Source organism: Pyrus communis, chromosome 7 (assembly GCF_963583255.1).
Source record: "Pyrus communis chromosome 7, drPyrComm1.1, whole genome shotgun sequence".
NCBI lineage: Eukaryota > Viridiplantae > Streptophyta > Magnoliopsida > Rosales > Rosaceae > Pyrus > Pyrus communis.
Genome location: NC_084809.1, coordinates 27,953,386 through 27,978,298, shown reverse-complemented (window position 1 = coordinate 27,978,298; position 24,913 = coordinate 27,953,386). Strand labels below are relative to the sequence as shown.

At 33.6% G+C, this 24,913-nt stretch overlaps 1 protein-coding gene across 1 annotated transcript; it reads right to left on the bottom strand.

Annotated features, from left to right (window-relative positions):
• Nucleotides 1–10,676: 10,676 nt before the first annotated feature.
• LOC137740804 (2-methylpropanoate--CoA ligase CCL4-like) lies at nucleotides 10,677–12,769 on the bottom strand. The gene is made up of 2 exons (XM_068480606.1): nucleotides 11,042–12,769; nucleotides 10,677–10,946 (listed from the first exon to the last, which is right to left on the bottom strand). The coding sequence occupies exons 1-2, from the start codon at nucleotides 12,730–12,732 to the stop codon at nucleotides 10,934–10,936; spliced, it is 1,704 nt and encodes a 567-aa protein (XP_068336707.1). The 5' UTR covers nucleotides 12,733–12,769; the 3' UTR covers nucleotides 10,677–10,933.
• Between the last annotated feature and the right edge of the window lie 12,144 nt (nucleotides 12,770–24,913).

The window sequence follows — 24,913 nt, the reverse complement described above, 5'->3', positions numbered from 1 at the left end:
GAAGGGAGTTGCTAGTAAGCTAGCGATCATATAGAAGCAAGGTCGCTAGCTAACTAGCAATTTAACTGAAATAAAGTCTCTAGTTTCATACCGATCCCCGTCTTTTCAATTTTTTTATTTTTTTTATTTCTCTTACCATAACTACAAACTATTATATTCATGTTCTTCAAAATATATTTTCCCATGCTAAATCTATTATAATTAATATTTAAACAATTGAAATGAATGATTTAAAACCTAAATTTAAAGATATTCTCATATTTTCAACTTTAAAAATCAATAAAAAATAGTTTTAGGAAAAAAAATTCAATGGAAAAGAAATTCAATGAAAAAAGAAAAAGAAAAAAAGGAGGGGTAAAAATGTTATGATCGGTACTTTTCTTCCTATTGTCCATGAAGGGAGTTGCTAGTAAGCTAGCGATCATATAGAAGCAAGGTCGGTAGCTAACTAGCAATTTAACTGAAGTAAAGTCGCTAATTTCATATCGATCCCTCTCTTTTCAATTTTTTTATTTTTTTTATTTCTCTTACCATAACTACAAACTATCATATTAATGTTCTTCAAAATATATTTTCCCATGCTAAATCTATTTTAATTAATATTTAAACAATTGAAATGAATGATTTAAAACCTAAATTTAAAGATATTCTCATATTTTCAATTCTAGTAGCATAGCGATCGAATAGAAGCAAAGCCGCTAGCTAACTAGCAATTTATCTGAGATATAGTCGCTAATTTCATACCGATCCCCCTCTTTTCAATTTTTTTATTTTTTTAATTTCTCTTACCATAACTACAAACTATCATATTCATGTTCTTCAAAATATATTTTCCCATGCTAAATCTATTATAATTAATATTTAAACAATTGAAATGAATGATTTAAAACCTAAATTTAAAGATATTCTCATATTTTAAACTTTAAAAATCAATAAAAAATAGTTTTAGGAAAAAAGATTCAATGGAAAAGAAATTCAATGGAAAAAGAAAAAGAAAAAAAGGTGGGGTAAAAATGTTATGATCGGTACTTTTCTTCCTATTGTCCTTGAAGGGAGTTGCTAGTAAGCTAGCGATCATATAGAAGCAAGGTCGCTAGCTAACTAGCAATTTAACTAAAATAAAGTCTCTAGTTTCATACCGATCCCCGTCTTTTCAATTTTTTTATTTTTTTTATTTCTCTTACCATAACTACAAACTATCATATTCATGTTCTTCAAAATATATTTTCCCATGCTAAATCTATTATAATTAATATTTAAACAATTGAAATGAATGATTTAAAACCTAAATTTAAAGATATTCTCATATTTTCAACTTTAAAAATCAATAAAAAATAGTTTTAGGAAAAAAAATTCAATGGAAAAGAAATTCAATGGAAAAAGAAAAAGAAAAAAAGGTGGGGTAAAAATGTTATGATCGGTACTTTTCTTCCTATTGTCCTTGAAGGGAGTTGCTAGTAAGCTAGCGATCATATAGAAGCAAGGTCGCTAGCTAACTAGCAATTTAACTAAAATAAAGTCTCTAGTTTCATACCGATCCCCGTCTTTTCAATTTTTTTTATTTTTTTTATTTCTCTTACCATAACTACAAACTATCATATTCATGTTCTTCAAAATATATTTTCCCATGCTAAATCTATTATAATTAATATTTAAACAATTGAAATGAATGATTTAAAACCTAAATTTAAAGATATTCTCATATTTTCAACTTTAAAAATCAATAAAAAATAGTTTTTGGAAAAAAAATTCAATGGAAAAGAAATTCAATGGAAAAAGAAAAAGAAAAAAAGGTGGGGTAAAAATGTTATGATCGGTACTTTTCTTCCTATTGTCCTTGAAGGGAGTTGCTAGTAAGCTAGCGATCATATAGAAGCAAGGTCGCTAGCTAACTAGCAATTTAACTGAAATAAAGTCTCTAGTTTCATACCGATCCCCGTCTTGTCAATTTTTTTATTTTGTTTATTTCTCTTACCATAACTACAAACTATTATATTCATGTTCTTCAAAATATATTTTCCCATGCTAAATCTATTATAATTAATATTTAAACAATTGAAATTAACGATTTAAAACCTAAATTTAAAGATATTCTCATATTTTAAACTTTAAAAATCAATAAAAAATAGTTTTAGGAAAAAAAATTCAATGGAAAAGAAATTCAATGGAAAAAGAAAAAGAAAAAAAGGTGGGGTAAAAATGTTATGATCGGTACTTTTCTTCCTATTGTCCATGAAGGGAGTTGCTAGTAAGCTAGCGATCATATAGAAGCAAGGTCGCTAGCTAACTAGCAATTTAACTGAAATAAAGTCTCTAGTTTCATACCGATCCCCGTCTTTTCAATTTTTTTATTTTTTTTATTTCTCTTACCATAACTACAAACTATTATATTCATGTTCTTCAAAATATATTTTCCCATGCTAAATCTATTATAATTAATATTTAAACAATTGAAATGAATGATTTAAAACCTAAATTTAAAGATATTCTCATATTTTCAACTTTAAAAATCAATAAAAAATAGTTTTAGGAAAAAAAATTCAATGGAAAAGAAATTCAATGAAAAAAGAAAAAGAAAAAAAGGAGGGGTAAAAATGTTATGATCGGTACTTTTCTTCCTATTGTCCATGAAGGGAGTTGCTAGTAAGCTAGCGATCATATAGAAGCAAGGTCGGTAGCTAACTAGCAATTTAACTGAAGTAAAGTCGCTAATTTCATATCGATCCCTCTCTTTTCAATTTTTTTATTTTTTTTATTTCTCTTACCATAACTACAAACTATCATATTAATGTTCTTCAAAATATATTTTCCCATGCTAAATCTATTTTAATTAATATTTAAACAATTGAAATGAATGATTTAAAACCTAAATTTAAAGATATTCTCATATTTTCAATTCTAGTAGCATAGCGATCGAATAGAAGCAAAGCCGCTAGCTAACTAGCAATTTATCTGAGATATAGTCGCTAATTTCATACCGATCCCCCTCTTTTCAATTTTTTTATTTTTTTAATTTCTCTTACCATAACTACAAACTATCATATTCATGTTCTTCAAAATATATTTTCCCATGCTAAATCTATTATAATTAATATTTAAACAATTGAAATTAACGATTTAAAACCTAAATTTAAAGATATTCTCATATTTTCAACTTGAAAAATCAATAAAAAATAGTTTTAGGAAAAAAAATTCAATGGAAAAAGAAAAAGAAAAAAAGGAGGGGTAAAAATGTTACGATCGGTACTTTTCTTCCTATCGTCCTTGAAAGGCGTTGCTAGTAAGCTAGCGATCGAGTGGAATTAAGGTCGGTCGTTAACTAGCAATTTAACTGAGATAGAGTCGCTAATTTCATACCGATCCCCCTCTTTTCAATTTTTTTATTTTTTTTATTTCTCTTACCATAACTACAAACTATCATATTCATGTTCTTCAAAATATATTTTCCCATGCTAAATCTATTTTAATTAATATTTAAACAATTGAAATGAATGATTTAAAACCTAAATTTAAAGATATTATCATATTTTCAATTTTGAAAATCAATAAAAAATAGTTTTAGGAAAAGAATTTCAATGGAAAAAGAAAAAGAAAAAAAGGAGGGGTAAAAATGTTACGATCGGTACTTTTCTTCCTATTGTCCTTGAAAGGAGTTGCTAGTAAGCTAGCGATCGATTAGAATCAAGGTCGCTAGCTAACTAGCAATTTAGCAGAAATAAGGTTGCTAATTTCATACCGATCCCCCTCTTTTCAATTTTTTTATTTTTTTTAGTTCTCTTACCATAACTACAAACTATCATATTCATGTTCTTCAAAATATATTTTCCCATGCTAAATCTATTATAATTAATATTTAAACAATTGAAATTAATGATTTAAAACCTAAATTTAAAGATATTCTCATATTTTAAACTTTAAAAATCAATAAAAAATAGTTTTAGGAAAAAAAATTCAATGGAAAAGAAATTCAATGGAAAAAGAAAAAGAAAAAAAGGTGGGGTAAAAATGTTACGATCGGTACTTTTCTACCTATTGTCCTTGAAGGGAGTTGGTAGTAAGCTAGCGATCATATAGAAGTAAGGTCGCTAGCTAACTAGCAATTTAACTGAAATAAAGTCTCTAGTTTCATACCGATCCCCGTCTTTTCAATTTTTTTATTTTTTTTATTTCTCTTACCATAACTACAAACTATTATATTCATGTTCTTCAAAATATATTTTCCCATGCTAAATCTATTATAATTAATATTTAAACAATTGAAATGAATGATTTAAAACCTAAATTTAAAGATATTCTCATATTTTCAACTTTAAAAATCAATAAAAAATAGTTTTAGGAAAAAAAATTCAATGAAAAAAGAAAAAGAAAAAAAGGAGGGGTAAAAATGTTACGATCGGTACTTTTCTTCCTATTGTCTGTGAAGAGAGTTGCTAGTCAGATAGCGATCATATAGCATTACGATCGCTAGCTGACTAGCAATTTAACTGAAATAAAGTCGCTAATTTCATACCGATCCCTCTCTTTTCAATTTTGTTACTTTTTTTATTTCTCTTACCATAACTACAAACTATCATATTCATGTTCTTCAAAATATATTTTCCCATGCTAAATCTATTATAATTAATATTTAAACAATTGAAATTAACGATTTAAAACCCAAATTTAAAGATATTCTCATATTTTCAACTTTAAAAATCAATAAAAAATAGTTTTAGGAAAAAAAATTCAATGGAAAAGAAATTCAATGGAAAAAGAAAAAGAAAAAAAGGAGGGGTAAAAATGTTACAATCGGTACTTTTCTTCCTATTGTCCTTGAAGGGAGTTGCTAGTAAGCTAGTGATCAAATAGAAGCAAGGTCGCTAGCTAACTAGCAATTTAACTAAAATAAAGTCTCTAGTTTCATACCGATCCCCGTCTTTTCAATTTTTTTATTTTTTTTATTTCTCTTACCATAACTACAAACTATCATATTCATGTTCTTCAAAATATATGTTCCCATGCTAAATCTATTATAATTAATATTGAAAAAAAATGGGGCTAGATCTATTATTTTTTTTGAAAACTTTGAATTTTAACGAAAATGACAAAATAAAGGGTAAATGAATAGTACCGTGATTGACATTTTAGTGTAAAAATGTGATTTTTCGTTAAAATGAACAGTACCATGAGCTTTTCCTTAAAGTTCTCTTTTTTTATTTACTCGATTAGTTTTTGTTATCTCTAATATACATGTTATATTTACCGTTTGCTCATAGTTTGTGCAATTTGTACTTCAACTTGTATTAACAAGGATGGCCTTAAGGGTAGCTTGAGTAGGCGGGCGGTCTAGAGTTCCTGCTTCGGAGGGGCTTTCAATTTTTATTTTGTTATATATATATTCTTACTATTATAAATTTTGTGTTTGTTCAAATAATAAGTTTAGACTTTGCGGCTTTGTCTAAATACAATAATTTTTTGGGTTGAGCTGCTCACCCAACATTTGTAAGATTTAATTGTTTTATATAAGTAATTGAATAAAAACAACAAAATTATTTTGTACGTGAAATGTTAAACGTCAAACGACTCAAACTTGTTCTTATTAACTTGAAAAACAAACCTGTTTACTTCTTTTGTCGCATTTCTCGAACAAACACCAAATTCTATATACCCTCGTTTATTCTAGGCAGGGGCGAAGGAACCATAGGACCGCAGTAGTCCTAGGTCCACACTGCTTTTGTTTATAAAAAAAAAAAAAAATTAGTACTACTTATTTTTTTATTTTTTTTATCACTTGTCCGTGACTCTTTCACTTAAACCATTCCAATTTGCTAGACAAAAGATCCGGCCCTCTTTAAATATTTTAAGGATATTTATGTACTCTAGTCTAACCCTAAAGCCTACCTATTCCAACTTCCAACACTTCTATTCCCTTTCCCAGTACTACAAATTAGTATTTTATTATTCTCCAAGTTTCTAGCCGATTGCAGTCTGGATTAGGGTAGATATCTGTGTATTGTTTTTTTATCAGTCTTCAATTTCCATGATCCTCAAAGGTATGAACTTCAAATCTCCAAAGTTGTTATTTTCAAGTTTTTTGCAATTTGCTAATTCATATATGTTGTCATCTACAATTGTAAATTAATTTAACAAAAAAAAGTATATATATATATTTTTTTTTTTTGCAGTTTAAAGAATTCCATTATTCCATCATTCCATCAAAGAAAAGACATTGAAGTTTAGTTAATTGGTCAGCAACCCAAAGTATGTATTTTACTCTCAATTCCTCTTACAATTTTTTGTTTATAAATTATGATTAAATTGATGTCTTGCAATTTCTCTTAACTATTGCCTAATTTGTTTTAGTTTGTAATATTAGCATATATACACTATGCAACGGTTTCAAAATATGAAAACTCGCCGAGGACAATTATTTTAATTATTGGGAATATGTAATATCATCAATGCTATGTTATTTTGAATTTTGGTTACTTTTCATATATATACCATGATGTTTTCGTTAACTATTTTGTAACTACTATTGATTTTTTTTTTTTAATATTTGTGAGATGCCCCTCCTAACCCGAAATCCTGGCTCCACCACTGATTCTAGGGCCTCATTTGCTCCCAAGTTCTGACGGCTGGCCTGTGTATTAATGTTGTTTGCATAGACTAACCTCTGTTGGGGTTTCATTTTTAAGAAAACTAATAAAAATGGTTTGAAAATTTTGAGTTTTAACGATAAAGACAAAATAAAGGGTAAAAAGAATAGTACCATAATTGATTTTTTAGTATAAAAATATGATTTTTTGTTAAAATGAACAGTACTAGAAGTTTTTCGTTAAAACTCTCTTGATTTTTCTAACCAAAGCCTGTATTTGGCTCCTCATCTGTTACAAAAATTCCCCTTTTTCACACACAAATATTATTTTTTTTCCCAAAAAAAAAAGGAAAAAGGGTCAAACGACTCAAATTTGTACTTATTAGCTTGAAAAACAAATCTATTTACTTCTTTTGTCGCATTTCCCGAGCACGCACCAAATTCTGAGGGGCCGCCTGTATATTAATGTTGCTTGCATAGACCGACCTCTGTTGGGGTTTGATTTTTCTACCCACAGCCTGTATCTAGCCCCTTATCCGTTACAAAAGTTTCCCTTTTAACAAATATTTTTTTTTTCCAAAAAAAAAAAATAATAAGTTCACACACAAATGAAATTTCCCTTTTTCACACACAGAAAAAAAAAAAAAAAAAAACGGTGCTATTAGTTATAAACTTTTAGGCTATGTGTTGGATGAGATATTTATAAGTATCAAGGGTCGAGGCTAAACTATTAAAAAATATATATGCTACAAATTGTTGGAAGAGGAGGATTAAAAAGCATTGCAAAAACATGTAAGAGCGATTTATAAATCACTACTTGAAAAATGACATTTACAATCTACATGCATTTACAATGCTCATGAATGACATTTCTAATTCACCCTATCTAACATTTTGCAGTTAGTTCTTTATTAATTTGATCTCAAATTCATTGTGACTCGGAAATCCCTCACTTAAACATAGCCCTAATGAATTCCTTATTGTAAAAGCGTTTCTTTTTCACACAATTCCTCCCCAAAAAAGAAAATTCTTTTATTTGTTACAATGTTTTATATCTTTATTTTCTACGCTTAACTTACTATCTACAAAGACATTCTGTTTGATTTATCTATAATTATCTCCGTATACTGAAAATTATTTTTTGACTACCCTCTCATATGAAAATCCTACCCAATGTTTTAAACTTCTTTTTACACCCACCTAAATCAATTAATGATAAATAATAAAAAAAATAAATAAATAAATAAAACCTAAGTAGAACACTAAGAAATAAAAAACAAAATCTAAAGGTCGCTATACCTCACATTGTAACACTAAAGAATTTTCGTGTTCTCTCTCAAACTATTCTCCTCCATATATAACAAAATTTAACTTTTCTAAAAACACCACCTTTGTTACCAAATTGACCTTAACACCCACCAACCCACTTATAAAATATATAAATTGGTACTTTATTAGCAAAGAGTTGAATCTCACGTTTCATCTTGTTGACAACTTCCTTCACTCACTTACTTCTGTAGTAATGTTAGAAAAATTAAATTTATAGACCAAATTTAGAAACTAAATTATGTGTCATCAATATGAAATAATCACGTTAATTAATAGGTAAGTAATAATTCAATCATCAACTTTCATATCATTTAGTTTATAAAATTTAGTGTACGAATTTAGTTCATGGCATGGGGATATTTTTTAACGGATAATGCTATAAGGAGACTAATTTTTTAAGGGTAATGTTAGGGAGCCTAAATTTTGGAAAGTAACAGATATGAAAGCTGATGATTGATTTATTACTTAAACGTTGATTAATGTGCTCAATTCTATTAGTGATACATCGTTTAGTTTGCAAATTTATTTTTCCTAGCATTACCTTTATAATGTAAATGTTGATGATTAAATTATTGCATAAGTGTTGTTCAACGTATTTATTCATTACTTATAACATATCATTTGATTTGCAAATTTAATTTAAAATTTTGATCCCGTTAAAAAATATCCCCATGCCATGAAGCAAAATCTCTCATACGGTCTTATACGTTTCTTTTATTAAATTCAAGTTTGACATTTCAATTCACAAATTATTGAAATGAAGTGACAGTGCAAAGTGACTGCGACAAGAAATCTACTTCAAATGAAATAGTCGTGACCGTCATGCTTGACGACGACTCGTACAAGTTACAACTACCAACCCAGGTATATTCAAACTGCTCGCCGGTCATCAAACGTCGACGTTCGATGCCGGGAGACGGATTTTCTATTTTTCTAGTCAAGATGTCAAACAATAATCAAACTTAAATTATATTTAAATTTATTGAAAATATGACTTTGTCCCTAAAACTCAAAATTTTCCACATAATATCCTACATAAACCGACATAAGTGTTTTTTACTACAATAAAACTTATAGACTAGACTCCACATAAGTAATTCATTAATTATGTTTGACTTTACATATTTAAAATTTTCAAATGTCTAAAATAACCCTTATTTTTGTTTGATGTACACAATTAATTCCATGCTGATTGTACTTTGTAAGGGAGAATTAATGATTTTACAAAATCAATATTTACACACACACACATATATATATGTAGGGACTTGTTGGTTTGGATCAATTAATATCAATTTGATAATCATTTTTTTAAACAAACGATATTATCTACATTGGGGGAGGGGTGGACTTAGCCTTACAATGGGCTGGTAATAATATGGTTCAAACTCGCCTTTGGCAACAATCTGACCTAAGACCTCTCACTTACAAGTGAAGAAGAATACAACTAAACCGTAGTGCTAAATGGTAACTTGATAATCATTTCTCAATTGGCACACTTTGAGGGATTTGTTGGTTCAATCTTTCCTTTTCTTACCCAATTTAAAAAGGAGAAAAGCCTAAAGTTTTGGCACACTTCGAACTCCAATTTACCATTACAATGTGTCCATGTTATATATAGGTAAACTATTGTACCTTAAATATAATATAAATTAATGGACATAAAAATATACAAAATGTAGGTAAATTGGTAATTACGTACAGAATTTACCTCCTTTCTCTTAATGTACCTACTATTATATTATAGGTAAATTACCAGCAAAATATGAGAATATTATTAGAATATATCATAGGTAAATGTTCAAAGAAGAAATTATCATAGGTAAATTGCCAAAAGAAATATTATTTCTTTGTATATACGCCAATATTGTTTATATACATAAATTAGTAGAGACGTTTTACTATTATATATAAGGAGAATAATTTATCCTGAAAAATAATGTAGTCAAGATTTAGGGTTGGTTTGGTATTGTTGTGCTTTAAAAAAAAAAAACTATTTCTGCTGTGCTGTGATAATAAACAGCTGTAAAATAAAGTTGTTAAGTGTTTGGTAAACTTTTTTTTTTTGTAAAAGTGCTTTTAATAAAAAAAAAAATTACAAAAAAAAAAAAGCAGTGTTTGGTAAACTTTTATATATTGTTTTGAATATGTTAAATGACTAAAAATGATATAGTATTTATTGTGATCTAATAATTGTCAAAGACAGTAATGTAGGGGCAAAGGTTGTACTTTTGTAAAACATATGAGGGTATATTTGTCATTTGAAAAGTTATTAAATGAGCATTGATTACTATGCTTTGAAGAAGAAAAAAAAGCACTTTTTTTAGAAACATGATAGACCATGCTTCTGCTTTTCTATGCTTTTCTACTTTCATTGATAGCAATTTTTTTTTAAGTTTTTTTTTTTGTTTTATCAAACACATTTAATGTTCTAGATTTTTTAGTAAGCTACTTTTTTTTTAAAGCACCACAATCTCAAACCAACTCTTAAGGTAATGCATTAGATTGTATAGAGATTAAAAAAATTATTAAAAAAACATTAGGATGATTAATAAGATTTTAATGCCCTTGATTGAAGCTAAAATTCAAGTGCGTGAGAAAAGGATAAAGGGGTTGTGGTAAAAATTGTAAATAATTTGTAATAGTAGGTTATTCTTAGTGGCAATTTATTTGACATTTGGGTTTTTGTTGGATGTTTAATTATATGCGGGTTTATGTTTAGAAAACATAAGTTGTGAGGATCAATATTTAAAGAACCCTTAAATTTATTAAAAAATGAGATTCGTACTTGAAATTTATTTTAACAACAGATATAAAATTAAAAAACAAAAATTATATATACATACATATGTATGTATATGTATAAGGTTACATAGTCAGAGATGGCAAACTACAACTGATATGACCATTTCCGCCGCCAAAAGCATGCACGTAATTTTCCTAGCAAATATCATAAGCATGTACGTAGTCCAAACTTCCCGCCATCTCAAATCCGGCAAACCAAAATGCTTCCAACGTCCAACGTCATCATGCGATGCACCTGCAAAATAAATTAACCACCATAATTTAGAATCTTTGCTAATTTTAGTCAACTTTATAAAACAAAATACGAAACTCGTCCGAGGTTTCCCTTACATCCTATTTGTCGTCCGCGACGCCGCCACTGCCGCCAGCGGCGGAAATAACGAAGACAGCGCAATACCTCTGGCAATCTCCCTCAGCAAAAACTTCTGAATCTTCCCGGTGGAAGTCTTGGGAAGCTCGTCCTTAATCACTACCGTCTTTGGCACCATGAAGCTCGGCAGCTTCCCCCTGCAATACTCAATGATCTCCTTCTCCGTTGGCTTTGGGCTGACGCCACTCTTGAAGCTCACGAATGCGCACGGCGTCTCCCCCCAAAACTCGTCGGGCCTTGCCACGACCGCCGCCTCGTTGACAGCTGGGTTCCCATACAGCACGGACTCGACCTCTATGCTGCTCATGTTCTCACCCCCGCTTATAATAACGTCCTTGGATCTGTCCTTGATTTCCAAATAGCCATCCGGATGCATCACCCCCACGTCACCTGTATAAAACCAGCCGTCTTTCATACAGCTGGCAGTTCCCGCTGCATCCTTCAGATACCCGAGCATCAGGCACCCGCCTCTCAAAACTATCTCCCCGATTTCCGACCCGTCCCGATTCACACTCAAACCCGAATCCGGATTCACCACATCCGCCTCCGTCATGCCGATCGTCATCACCCCCTGCCTCGCTTTCAGCCTCGCCTGCTCCATCGCCGGGAGTTTGTTCCACTCCGGCTTCCATGCGCATGACAGCACAACCCCCGCTGTCTCGGTCATCCCGTACCCGTGACCCACTACGAACCCGATCGACTCGGCCTTGAGCAAGACGCTCGAAGGCGGCGGAGCCCCACCGGTAAGAATGTTAACTGGATTTCGGAGCGGGTCGGACCTCCGGGTGTTGATGAGCATGTTGAGCACGACGGGCGCGGCGCACATGTGGGTGACGCCGTTAGCTTCGATTAACTCGTAGATTTTTGGGCCATCGAATTTGCGGACGCAAATGTTGGTCCCGCCGACGGCGGCCATGGCCCACGGGAAGCACCACCCGTTTGCGTGGAACATCGGTAGAGTCCACAGGTAGACGCAGTTTTTGGGCACGGACCAGTCCGTGAGGGAACTCAGGGCCACGTTGTAAACGGCTCTGTGGCAATGCACAACCCCCTTCGGAGCCGACGTCGTTCCGGACGTGTAGTTTAAAACGATTGGGTCCCACTCGGAAACCGGCCGGACCCACTTAAACAGCGGATCCCCCTTTCCCACTAGACTCTCGTAAGTGTCGATGAAATGATCGACGGTTGGGATTGATCCGTCCCTTGGATGATCAGTGATGAGGACGAGTTGGGGACGAGGGAGCTGAGGTGGGAAGAGCGAGAGGGCTTCCAGTACGAGAGAGGCAAAGAGGTGGTCGACGAAGATGAGTTTTGATTCGCTGTGGCGGAGGATGACGGAGACGGTGCGGGCGTCGAGGCGGGTGTTGATGGTGTTGAGGATGGCTCCTGCCATGGGGACGGCGAAGTGGAGCTCGTACATGGCAAGGGTGTTGGGGGAGAATACAGAGACGACTTGGGATTTTTTGATGCCGAGGTGGGATGAGAGGGAGGAGGCCAGCTGGAGGCATCGGCGGTGTGTTTGGGACCACGTGTAGGTGGTGGTGGTGTAGACGATGGAGGGGCAATTGCCGTAGACGATGGCTGCCCTTTCTAGCAGGGTGAGAGGAGTGAGAGGGCAGAGATTTGCAGGGTTTGGTTTGAGCTGCTCCATTGCGAGTTTAACGTAACTGACAATGAGAGAGAGAGAGAGAGAGGAAGCAAGGAAGTGGTTTTGGTGTTGCGGTTGGGGTTCGTTATATAACATATATATATACATTCGGATTACAGAAAAGGACAATAAGTGTATACTCGGTGTTTGACAAGTGGACCATGTTGCGATGACTTTTGGCCCAACAACAGATATTTTTCAGTGAAAGAGGACGAGATACATCAAAGATTTCCCCAACAAAAAAAAATTATCACCGATATCATGATACTTGATGTATAAAATAGTATTTGGGCACATTAAACAATTTTCCCAACAAAAACACTTGTGGACAAGATAATCAACTATTTAAATCAGTTCAAAGAGAGTTTTTTTCAATATGTTCGGAACATCAGGTAAAACATTATATGTCATTATACAATCGGAATTTTTTTTAAGTCTCCATTCAATTGTGTAACATTATGTGGTGTTCCGAGCCTACCAAAAATCTCTCAAGTTGAAAACATCATATTAATACAAGGAATTTTTTTTTTTTTCAATTAACATGAGTAAAAGATGTTGGAGCTTTCCAACGAAGAGACATAAATTTAGGGATGTGCTATCCATACACCTTATTTTACTTCTCATACTCCTCTTGATAATTTATGTCCGTTAATTTTCTTCAATTCATTTAATCAAACGACTAAAAATTAAAAAGGTGTGTGAGAAATAAAATTAGGTGTGTGGATATCACACCCCTAAATTTAAAATATAATTTATAATTCATTTTATATATTTGGAAGATGTAAAAATCAAAGATGTGATTTGAAATTTCGTTTACTTTTCTTTTCTTTCTTTTTTTCTTTTATATTTTTATTTAATTAGGATAATGTTATTTACCCTTCTCTTTTTACATTTCATACACCATGTTAATTTTTATCCACTAATCTTCATCAATTTATTTGATCGGATAACCAAAAATTTAGAGAGGTGTGTAAAAAAAAAAAATTGGGTTCGTGGATAAGCTACCATTTACTTATATCCTTTTTGTTAGAACTGTCCAACCAATGAGAAATGTAAAATGCATATTTAAAGTAGGTTTTTTAGCTAAAATGGTTCCTGAGATTTGCATAACTCCTCACTTTAGTTCATGAGATTTGAAATCGATAGTATTGGTCATTAAGTTTGTCCACCATCAATCATTTTGGTTCTTTGATGAAAAATCTCCATTAAATAAGAATAAAATGACAAAATACCCTCAATTTTTGTCAAATCATTTTGGCCTATTGTTTACCAAAATGAGGGTAGTTTTGTTATTTAAATTTTTATTTAACATAACTATTCATGGAAGGACCAAAATGATTGATGATGGACAATCTCAGGGACCAGTTATATTGATTTCAAATCTTAGGAACCAAAATAAGGAGTTAAGCAAATTTCATGGACCATTTTGGCTAAAAAGCCTCTAAAATATTTTGTATCTTCCATTGAAGACGCTCTAATTTACAGTTGACGAATACTAAACCAAATTAAGCAAATCTCATAAACCATTTTAACTAAAAAATCTCTAAAATATTTTGTATCTTCTATTAAAAATGCTCTAATTTACGATCGACGAATACTAAACCAAGCTTCATTTTTCTTCTTTTTTTTCACTGTTGATTAATACTAAATCATTTATTCTGTGGGCCCCATCTCTTTTTGATAGACGAGTTAGATGTGAAATGTGATTCTCATAACATCACTCATTTTTTGGTAATTAAGAATCTTACCAACAACTACGGGCACTTTATAAACAAAAATATTATTTTTATCACATTTTTTATATCATACTTGTATCATTTTTCTAATAAAGATAAGATTCACATGTGTTGATGATCCCTATATCTATTATATCAATTCCCATGGTTGGGTTAAAACTCAAAATTCAAGTGTTAAACTCGCCTAAAGCTTCTTCAATAATTGAGCTAAAAAAATGTTTTGGATAAAAAAATTTTGGGCTAAATTTAGCTAAAAAATGAGGTAAGATTAGTGTCTGGACCAAGCGCTGAGACCTAGTTGCCGACTCTGTCGTCCAATTGTGGAAAGACCAAAGATTATTTTTTTATCGAATGACCCACGTGGTTGAAAGTTGTTGAGATCGAATATGAGCAAATCTAATGGTAAAAGAAAAAAAAATTCAACAACCAAAAGTTAAATCCAAAGGCTAAAACAATTAAAACAATTGTTCGATCAAAATTCACCTAAAAACTCTATAAATACATATGTATTTGTTCAAACATACATACAAAATTCACTTTTTCATCAAACAATTCTTACTTTTTTTTTTCCTACCCATCTATGTATTTGTTTTTAAAATATTCATAAAAATAAATTAGGATAATCTACAAAAATTTTATTTTTAAAGAAGTTACCCAAAAAAAAAAAGGCTAAAATCATTTTTTAATAATTTTATGTTAAATCTTTAAGCCAAAACCATTGGAAGAGAAAAACTGTTTATAAGTTAAAACCTAAGGGCATATTTGGTATCCTACTTGAGTTCAACTTTTTAAATTCAAAAACACATTTTGAGTTTTAGACTTTGAATTTTTGTTTAGAAGGACTCCTTTTAAAAATTGTATTCAAAACAAATTTAAAAACATTAAAAGTGAGCTTTTAGAGTTTTTATGTCTTTTTCTGCTCCCTCTCCTCAACATTTTTTTCTTGCTCTTTCTCTCTCCTAACCCTCGTTGTCTTATCTCTCTCCTCACATCATCACCCTTTGTGTAATCTCTCTCCTCACCCTCTGTCTTATCTCTCTCTACTGTATTTTGGGGTGTGATATACACACACTCATTTTTATTTCTCACACACCCTTTGCTAATTTTTGTCAATTAATCTTCTTCAATTTAACCGATCCAACGGTCAAAAATTAAAAATTTGTTTGAGAAGTAAAAAGGGATGTGTGGATATCACACCCCTATTTTTATGCTCTCTCATCACCCTCTCTTTCTTCCCTCCCCTCACCTCCTCGCGTACTTCCTATCTTTCTCTTTGCTTGCCAACCGTTTCCTTTCTTCTCTCTTTCCCACTTGTGTCTCTCCTCCAATTTCTATAAGGTAGTTTGAATTTAAATTAAGAAAAACTTTTTTTTTTTTAAATTTAACCAAGTAGATTTTTTTAATTTTGAGATTTAAAAGGAAAATTGATCTTAAGGGATGTCTTTTGAAAAAAATTTTAGGAACAATCAAAGTTTTTGGATAAAATACTAAACAAGTCTTGAATTTTTTGAGCTAAAATTAAGATTTTAACCTCGATTATTGGAGTTGGTTTTAGAAAAATAGTACCAATAGGGTATAAAAAAATATGACAAGTATATCATTACTCCTTTATAATTGTTATTGATGAAATGTGCTATCTGATAAATTATTTAATCATAAGGGTCGTATTGTTACGTTTTCATTTGTTTAAACGAAGTTGAGAAAATTGATTGATATTAGGGAAAGACCGAATCGCTAACCTGGCCCCAAGGGGTAGGACTGGGACGATAAACAACTGATTTCCTAGATGGGGCCATTGGAGGCTACTTGCTATAGCCCATCGTCATATCTATTTAGTTTGTTGTCTGGAAAATTGAATTTTCCTTTTTCAAGTTACATTAGAGGTCTCCGGTTACAATGGAGGTCCTTCTTTTGCTTCTGTGGTTTATGTATTTGGGTCTCTGTTATGTAATTTTGTTGTGTTTTAGTAATAAGGTAACCCGTTTTTCAAAATCAATAAATAAGTTACTCATTTTTTTTTCCTCCGTATTTTACTCAAATTAAGAGTTAAAAGAGAGAAGTCCTGAATACAATCAATACCGCTCTAGTCACATAAGAAAGCGGGATAGGTAACAACGGGAAGGGATCTAAGAGCATCCTCAATGGGGGCTCTATCCTCCATGAGGCTACTACATTTCAAGTCTTATCGAGAAATTTCATCCCCAATGAGATAGAAAACAGGGCTAGATCCACCACTGAGGTTAGCAACTAAAATCGGGCTACATCCAGCCCCAAAAAACAGTGGATCCCACAAAAAAAGTAGCAACTCATGTGAGCAAAACTCTATCACTCTTCCTCCACTTGCGAATACACTTATACTCTCCTTTTATTATTATTTTTTAATTCTTTTTTCTTACTTATTTTTCTTGCAATTTAGGTAAGTAATAATTCTTTTAAATTCCATAAGAATTAAAATTTCAAATTGATTTAACGTTCATGGGCATTGGTGGGTGAAATTTTCAAATAATTTTTTTTTCAAAATTGTATGATCCTAATTTACCAATTGGTCCTAGGTAAATTGTTGTGTTATATGTGAAAATCAAATAATTTTGGAGGGCGAAATTGGGGTTTGTTTGTTTCAACGGATGAGATTGAGATAAGAGAATCTAATCTAACATAACACTAATGGCGTCAATTCAAAATTTTGTCTTTAAAAACATGCTTGTTTCCAAGCGGAAAATTCTCCATTGTCACCTTCAAACGCCGTGATGTTATTTGAAATATGTCAATGAACTTAAGCTACTCTTACCCACAGCACTCAATCTACTGTGAACAAATTTACCAACAAATGATTTACTTGTGACCAAATGTAAAGGACCAATGGTTTTTGTCTATCTTTCAAAATTTCCATGTATAACGTGAGCAGCAAGATTTTGTGAAACATCCTGAAACACCTAAGATGCCCTTCTATAAAAAAAAATCCCGCAAAAAAGGCCAAATAGATTAGGGATAGCTTAGTAAATGACACAAATCAGAAAATAAAGAAATTAAATAAAAGAATCTGAAGTCACTCACCTACAGATCATGTTTGTGCAAGTCTTTAGATGGACTATTTTAGTCGGTCGGATGAAAAACATCCGCAGTTGAGATAAACCCTAAACGTCATGTCGCCTTGTTCAAGAACCCTCACACAATCCAAAAACGATTATTTTAAGGATAATATTAGAGAGATCAAAATTTTTTAATTAAATTTACAAGCCAAATGATGTGGTTATTGATGATTGAATTATTACTTAGCATTCATTAACATGCTTATTTTCTATGGATGACACGTCATTTGGTTTGCAAAATTATTTTTTAAAATTTTGATATCCCTAACATTACTGTAATTTTAAAGTCCTTGTTCAATAAAACGATTATTTTTAGGATAATGATGAGGATACCAAATTATGTAAACCAAATGATGTAGTTGTTGGTGATTAGATTATTATCTAAGTGTTCATTAACGTGATTATTTTTTATTTTTTATTAGTCACACACATGCAAATTTGATTTAAAAATTTAGTTTACCCAATATTATCTTCTTTTTTTTTTTTAACAGTTAAAAGGAAAACAATTTTGAGCTGAGGAGGGGCAGGTAGGTAAATTCCAAACGAAACACCACCACCAGTCTGGAGTGTTGTGAGGAAATATTGATCATCACCACTTCCACTGCCCAGAAAATCCGGGGATATGAACATTGCAGATCGCCTGAAATTTGACAGTGCAACCATTAAATAATTAAATTTATTGATATTCCCCAATAAAAATTACATCCGCCGCATCCTCGACCAACCCAAAACGACGACAATATAGACCCACCAACCCAAGTCTAATAAAATCAAACTGATCGTCGCCGGCATCGCAGGGTGATGACGCATTTTCTATTTTCCAGTCAAGATGGCGAACAGTAATCAAACTTAAACTATGTATAAAATTATTTTGGAGAAAGAATATCGGACTGAAACTTATTTTAACAATAGATATGAAAATGACAAGAATAAATAGTCAGAGATGGCAAACGACAACTCATCTGGCAATTTCGGTCAGCAACACATGCATGCAATTTTCCTAATATCATAAGCATGTAGTCCAAACGTCCCGCCATTTCAAGCCCGGCAACCCAAAAGCTTCCAACGTCCAACGTCATCATGCGATGCACCTGTACAATAAATTAACCACCAAAATTTACAATCTTTTTAATTGTCAAAGGAGTAGTGCTACATCACTATATATTTGTGCAATCATTTATATTATCTCTTTAATAGAGATAAGACTCACCATCACATGTTGGTTCATCTGTATTAGAGATGTTCGACCTTGGATGCACTCCATCAAAACTAGATGAATGCTAAGCGTGCCACTGTTGGCCAAGACCAACATATTGTGAGTTAGTCGGGCATAACTAAATTGATTACTTGCGCCACAAGTAAAATGACTTCTTTTATCAAGGGATTGTTTATAGAAAGGTTAAGTCTATAAAAGGTCATTTTTACTGCCTTGAGATCAAGGACTATGTTAATGTTATTTAGCAAGTTTTAATTAGGTCAAGATTACCAAGTTTAGTCCATGATTGCATTAGAATTGATAGGGAACAACCAAAAGTAGAGTGATAGCGAAGGTTTCAAGTAATAAATGAGCATAACAGTCCATGTTAGAACTTAATAAATTAACTCAAGAGTAAACATGAAGTAAATAAAGACAGTTTTTAATGCATCAAAAGGTAAACAAGTGAATTCGGGCATGTTATAAACCTTGTCGGGCTTGAGTCCCTGCCTCTCGGGCACTTCTTTTGCAAACTTACAGAGTATGGGCCAGCTTTTGGAAATGAAAAAGGGTGTAGTAGTGGCTACAAATTAAATCGATAATGTGAAAAGGCTGCAACAGAGCTATAACTTAAAGGGAATGAATGGGGGTGCAAAGAGAATATAAAGAAAGCGTCAAAGCTTTTAAGTGTTTTTTTTTAGAGTTAAGTTGAGTGTCATTTTCTTTGTGTTCTCTCGTAGCTTTTATAAGACTTTCATCCTTTTGGGTTAAACCCCCTTGGATTGATGTGACATGCAACTGGTGATTTCACATTTAACCCTCTCCAAATTAAGGGGGTTTTACCCCTGAAAGGGTGCTTTTGCCTTATGCAAAACCCTTTGTTAATGACCCTTATGCCTGCCCAGTTGCATGCGTTTGCCGTCCAGTTTTGTCACGTTAGCCAATATCTTGAATTCTGGGTCGAACTTTCGTCCTCATCCTTCTTTGCTTTGATGGTGTAGTGTTTTCCTAGGGCTTTGTGTGCAATTGGGCCGCACTCTAGGCCTAATGTCCAATTTGGGTCTAAATAAGAGAAATGTACAAATGATGGTACAAATAGATAGTAAGAATAAGATTTTTGTTATCAAAGAATCTTTCCAAGTTTTAGTCAACTTCGTAAAACACAATACGAAACTCAGCCGAGCTGATTAAACTCCTAATTTTTTTCTCTAGTTTTTTTCTTTCTTTGTTGTCTAGTTTCTCTTACATCCTATATGTTGTTTGCGATGCCACCGCTGCAGAAAAACTAACGAGGGCAATGCGATCCCTTATCAATCTCCCTCAGCAAAAACTTTTGAATCTTCCCGGTGGAAGTCTTAGGAAGCTCGTCCTTAATCACCACCGTCGTGGGTACCATGTGTTGATGAATAAGCATTGTTACTATAATCATTGATGCAGAAGTTCAATGAAAAATTGAAGCTCGGATTGCTGGATTTCTTCTAAAGTTGAAGTGGTATAGCTTATGTAATCAACGATTGCGATTATAATAAGTGATAAATTATTTAATCGTAAAGGTCGTTTGGTTATGTCATTTGTGTTTTTCTTTATGGTAAAAGGTAAAATTTATTACCAACCCAACGACGAATGTCCAATCACAAATAAAGCACAAAGCAAAATAATGAACCTCCAAAATAACACAAAAACAGCCCAACACAAGAGTTGGAGCCCAAAGCAGAAAAACCAAAACAAAGAAACCAAAGCAAAATTGATTTTTCTTTTCTTTCTATGAGTCAGGTGTAAAATGCTTCGACTTCGTGTGCCCCAACTTTAAGACTCAACGTTTTGGGCGGTTGCTTAGGGACAGTGCTCTACTGTGGTGGAACCCAGGACCATGATGTGTCATGCAAGTGCGGGTGCACTCAACCTTAAGACTCAATGTTGACATTAGCCTATTAGGGAAAGACTGATTCGGTAACCCGGCCCGAAAGGGTTGGACCGGGACGGTCCACAAATAATTTCCTAGATGGGGGGCTACTTGTTAGCCCATAGTCTTATCTATTTCGTTTTTTTTTTTTTTTTTTTTTAATTTTAATTTTAAATGAGACAACTGATGGTAAGCCACGGTTATCTTTGGCTGGGTTCGGTTGGAAAATTGTGCCAAATTCCTTGTGCCACCTGCCTGCCACATACACATAATTACCGAAAATCAATTACTGTTGGCCAACCGTCTTTTTACGGTTGCCAAAAATTGGTTCAGCCGAAATTATTGGCTGGTTCGGTTGGTAAATGGCACAACCGATGGTTTGCAAATAAGCTAAAAAAAAAAAAACAACTCAAGACCATGCACCGACCCATAAATAGCAAACCAGAAAAGAGAAGAAGAAGTTGTTGCTGCATTTTTCAATTGATGATACGCCAACATAATCATGACTTAACAAATTAAAATGAAAATCAAATCAAAACTTAACAAGCCAGCATCAATGTCAGCAAATATAATCCAAATAGTCATAAGTTCACAAACTCAAAAGTTTAACTAATATAGTTGTCTAAATTCAATTGTAGCAACTAATGCATAAACAAAAAACTCAAAACTCAAAAGTATGGTTCTGGTTATAAGATCCCCTTATTATAATCCCAAAACAAATAACTTGTTGTTTTGATAATGCAATATCACTTAAGTAGTAGCAACCAATGCATGTGAAATCTTCCATGAATCAATTCTTTGAAGCACTTGGAATTGATGTTCCTGCTTGAGATGTAGAACCATCAACTATTTCAATTCAAATGTTACATAAAAATATATATATATATGATTAGAACAAAAGTAATATTGAATAATAATTAAATTAAAAATATCAATAAACATTGGATTGAAGTACTATAATTAAAATTAGAAAAAAATATAGCAATACTTACATTTTTCCAAATCTTCACACACACACACACACACATATATATATATATTGGTAGGTATGGAATACTGCTAGTATACAAAATCCAATACCAAAGCCAAACCATTAATTGTTAGTTCGGTATAATGCCAACCGATTATGAAAAAAATGCCAAAACTATACCATACCATTATGAACCGACTGGTATGGTTCAGTCGGTAAATCGGTTTATGGAAAAATTTCCCACCTGATGTAAAACGTTTAGTGGAGGAATTTGAAGCACATCTTGATAGGTGCAAGGTGAAGACGAATAGGTCATGAGTATTGAGCCGTGATTTAAATAGCATTCAATATGTATAATTAATCATGCGAATTACAAATAGAATAAATAGGCAATGTCAGCGTTGCCTTAAGGATCAACTTTGTATTTCAGAGTAATCAATATAGTCTTTAAGAATTCTCTCACTTTTCCAGTGGATTCTAGATGAATCATTAAGGGTGAACGTGAGGATCCCTATGTGTATCTTCTTGCTTCGACACACACCTACGGTTATCCACCCATTTCGGGATCAATGAGGTTATGAAAAATTTTACCCTGCTCATAATTTTATCTTTTTAGTTGAAATTGAAATTCTTTTTCCAAGTTACATTAGAGGTCTCCAACCCTAAACTTAAGCTACTATTTTTTTTCACCCGTATTTTATTCAAATTAAGAGTTAAAAAGGAGAAGCCCCAAATACAATCAATATCAGCCCGGTCACAAAGAAAAGCGGGATAGATAACAACGGGCAATGATCTATCTCAAATATGAGTATATGTGACCTAATGACCAACACTAGTGATGGTTGTAACAACCCGTCCAGGAATTTACGTAAGAAAATAGGTATTTTTGTATTTTCACTAAGTTTGGGGATACCTTCCTTTTAAAAGTGAGCCCAAGGGGCCCACCCCCTTGTTTTTGTTCCCCGGTTCTTTCCCTATCCCTTTCTTTTATTTTTTTTTCTGAAAAGTCTTCTCTTCTCTCTTTTCTCTTTCTTCCTCTGTGCTCTCTCTTTCCCCCCTCCTCTCGGTGCTCTTTCCTCCGACAAGAACACACACACACACACACACACCCATGCCCACACCTATAGCTCTTTTCTAACCCCGTGGTTGTCTTTTGGACGTCAAACCATGAAGAAACCACATCGGAGACATTTCCCAGTTTTCCGGCGAGCACCGCCCCTTTCGAGGACATTTCCGGCCAAAACACGGCGATTTGGCCGGCGTGTGAGGTATCAATCTCTTCGTCTCGCTGAGTACTACAACTTTCCTTTTTGTTTCACCCAATTTCATTGAGTATTGAAGAAGTTATACTCATTTAAATCTTACCCAGTTTCCGGCGACCTCAGTGACTTTCGAGGCAATTTCTGGCCAAACCACGGCGATTTGGCCGGTGTGCGATGTATCAATCTCTTCGTCTCGCTGAGTACTACAACTTTCCTTTTTGTTTCACCTAATTTCATTGAGTATTGAAGAAGTTATACTCATTTGAATCTTACCCAGTTTCCGGCGGACACCCGTGGCTTCCAGGCTGTTTTCCGGCCAACTCCGACCACGATGACGGGAACCAAGGGTATATTTCGATTCCTTACCTTTGGGGCTTCAATTTGGTATATTGAATGACATGTTTTGGTTGAGTTTTGAGCTCCAACGGAGCTTGGGAATTCTCCGACCGAAAACCGGCCTTCCCCCCTCCTTGGAATCCGGCGACCACCAAACCCAAAGGCCTTAGGGCCCTGGTTGCAAGCCCAAACCCATTACCCTTTTAATTGGGCCATTGGGCCATGAGGTTTCAAACCCAAACCCACTTTCCTTCTAACCCAAACCCAACCCACCTAACACCTAAACCCAATTACCCTAACCCAAAACCCTAAAGCCCAAAACCCGTGACCCGTTGACCCGTGACCCGTTGATCGTTGACCCGGTCAACGGTCAACGTTGACTTCGAGCGTTGACTTTTTGGGTTTTCGTGCGGGACCCCTCCTAGGCTAATTTCGACGTCCTGAACCTGTTTCCGATGTCTGTTTTCCCAAATTCAATCATTTGAGTAGAGTTTGACTAAGTGTACCCTTTATGTGCTTAGGGGTGTTTATCTGCAGCGTTTCCTTCTTCGCTAGATGACGTGGCTTTTCGAAGGCAAAGTACTGTGAGTGGACCCCTTCTGAAAATACATGTTTTGATAGTAGAAATGCATACATGAAAGCATGATTTGATGATTATGATTTATGAACGTTTTACGAGATAACATGCTTACTGAGGTTAGTTTGAATTATTACTATTTTTCCTATAACCCATGTTCTTATAGAATATCTGATGGATGACGATATGATATTTAGAACATGTTTAGAACACTTCTTTATAGTATAGATGATGGATGACTTTATACTATGAAGTTGATTTTCAATATATGTATGTTCATTGATTTTGTACTTACCTAGTGGTCCTTTCCGCTACGGGACGTAGGGATAGATCCGGTCCGTCCCGGGCGACGGTTTGGTGTTGGCATAGGGCCTGGAGTGTGTTTTCCTCTGACTGTCTGCTCAGAGACGGGGAGCCGACAAGGGGCCTGAAGTGTATTTTCCTCTGACTGTCTACTCAGAGGCGGGGAGCCGGCATGGGGCCTGAAGTGTTATATCGGACATTCACTAGTGTTTATTATTTATGCGAATTATGATTTGAGACATTGCACGACATGCTAGGTTTCGGAAAACCTATGTTTATCATTATATATATGTGTTTTCATAAAACCTAGGGGTTAGTATGTTGATAACTGTTTTATTATATATATATATATATATGTCAACTTGGTCCACTCATGTTTGTTTTGCGCCCCCTTCAGGACTTAGAATCGAGGCATACAATCCCGACGTCCAGGCACTTCCGCATCGGCATCTTCGAGTCCTCGTGGTGTAGGACCCACTCCTTTGTCTCATTTAATTTTATATTATTTTCTTTTAGTGTTCTAGATTAGTGGTGTGCTCTGAACACGGTCCTTATTTGCATATTCATTATTCTTTTATATTTATAAGCCTTATTTATCATTTGTTTTCAGCATTTACACTCAATAAATGGCTTTCGTCACCTTCGGGTGTCGGCCAGCACGTGCCTATCCTGGTATTCGGGGAATATCGGGGTCGGGCCGTGTCAGATTGGTACAGAGCGTGGTTTTGTTCAGAGCATACTTAGGACCTTCTGCTATTGTAGTAGTATGTCTGTTATGACATCATTTGGATGTCATGACTTCCGGATTTAGTG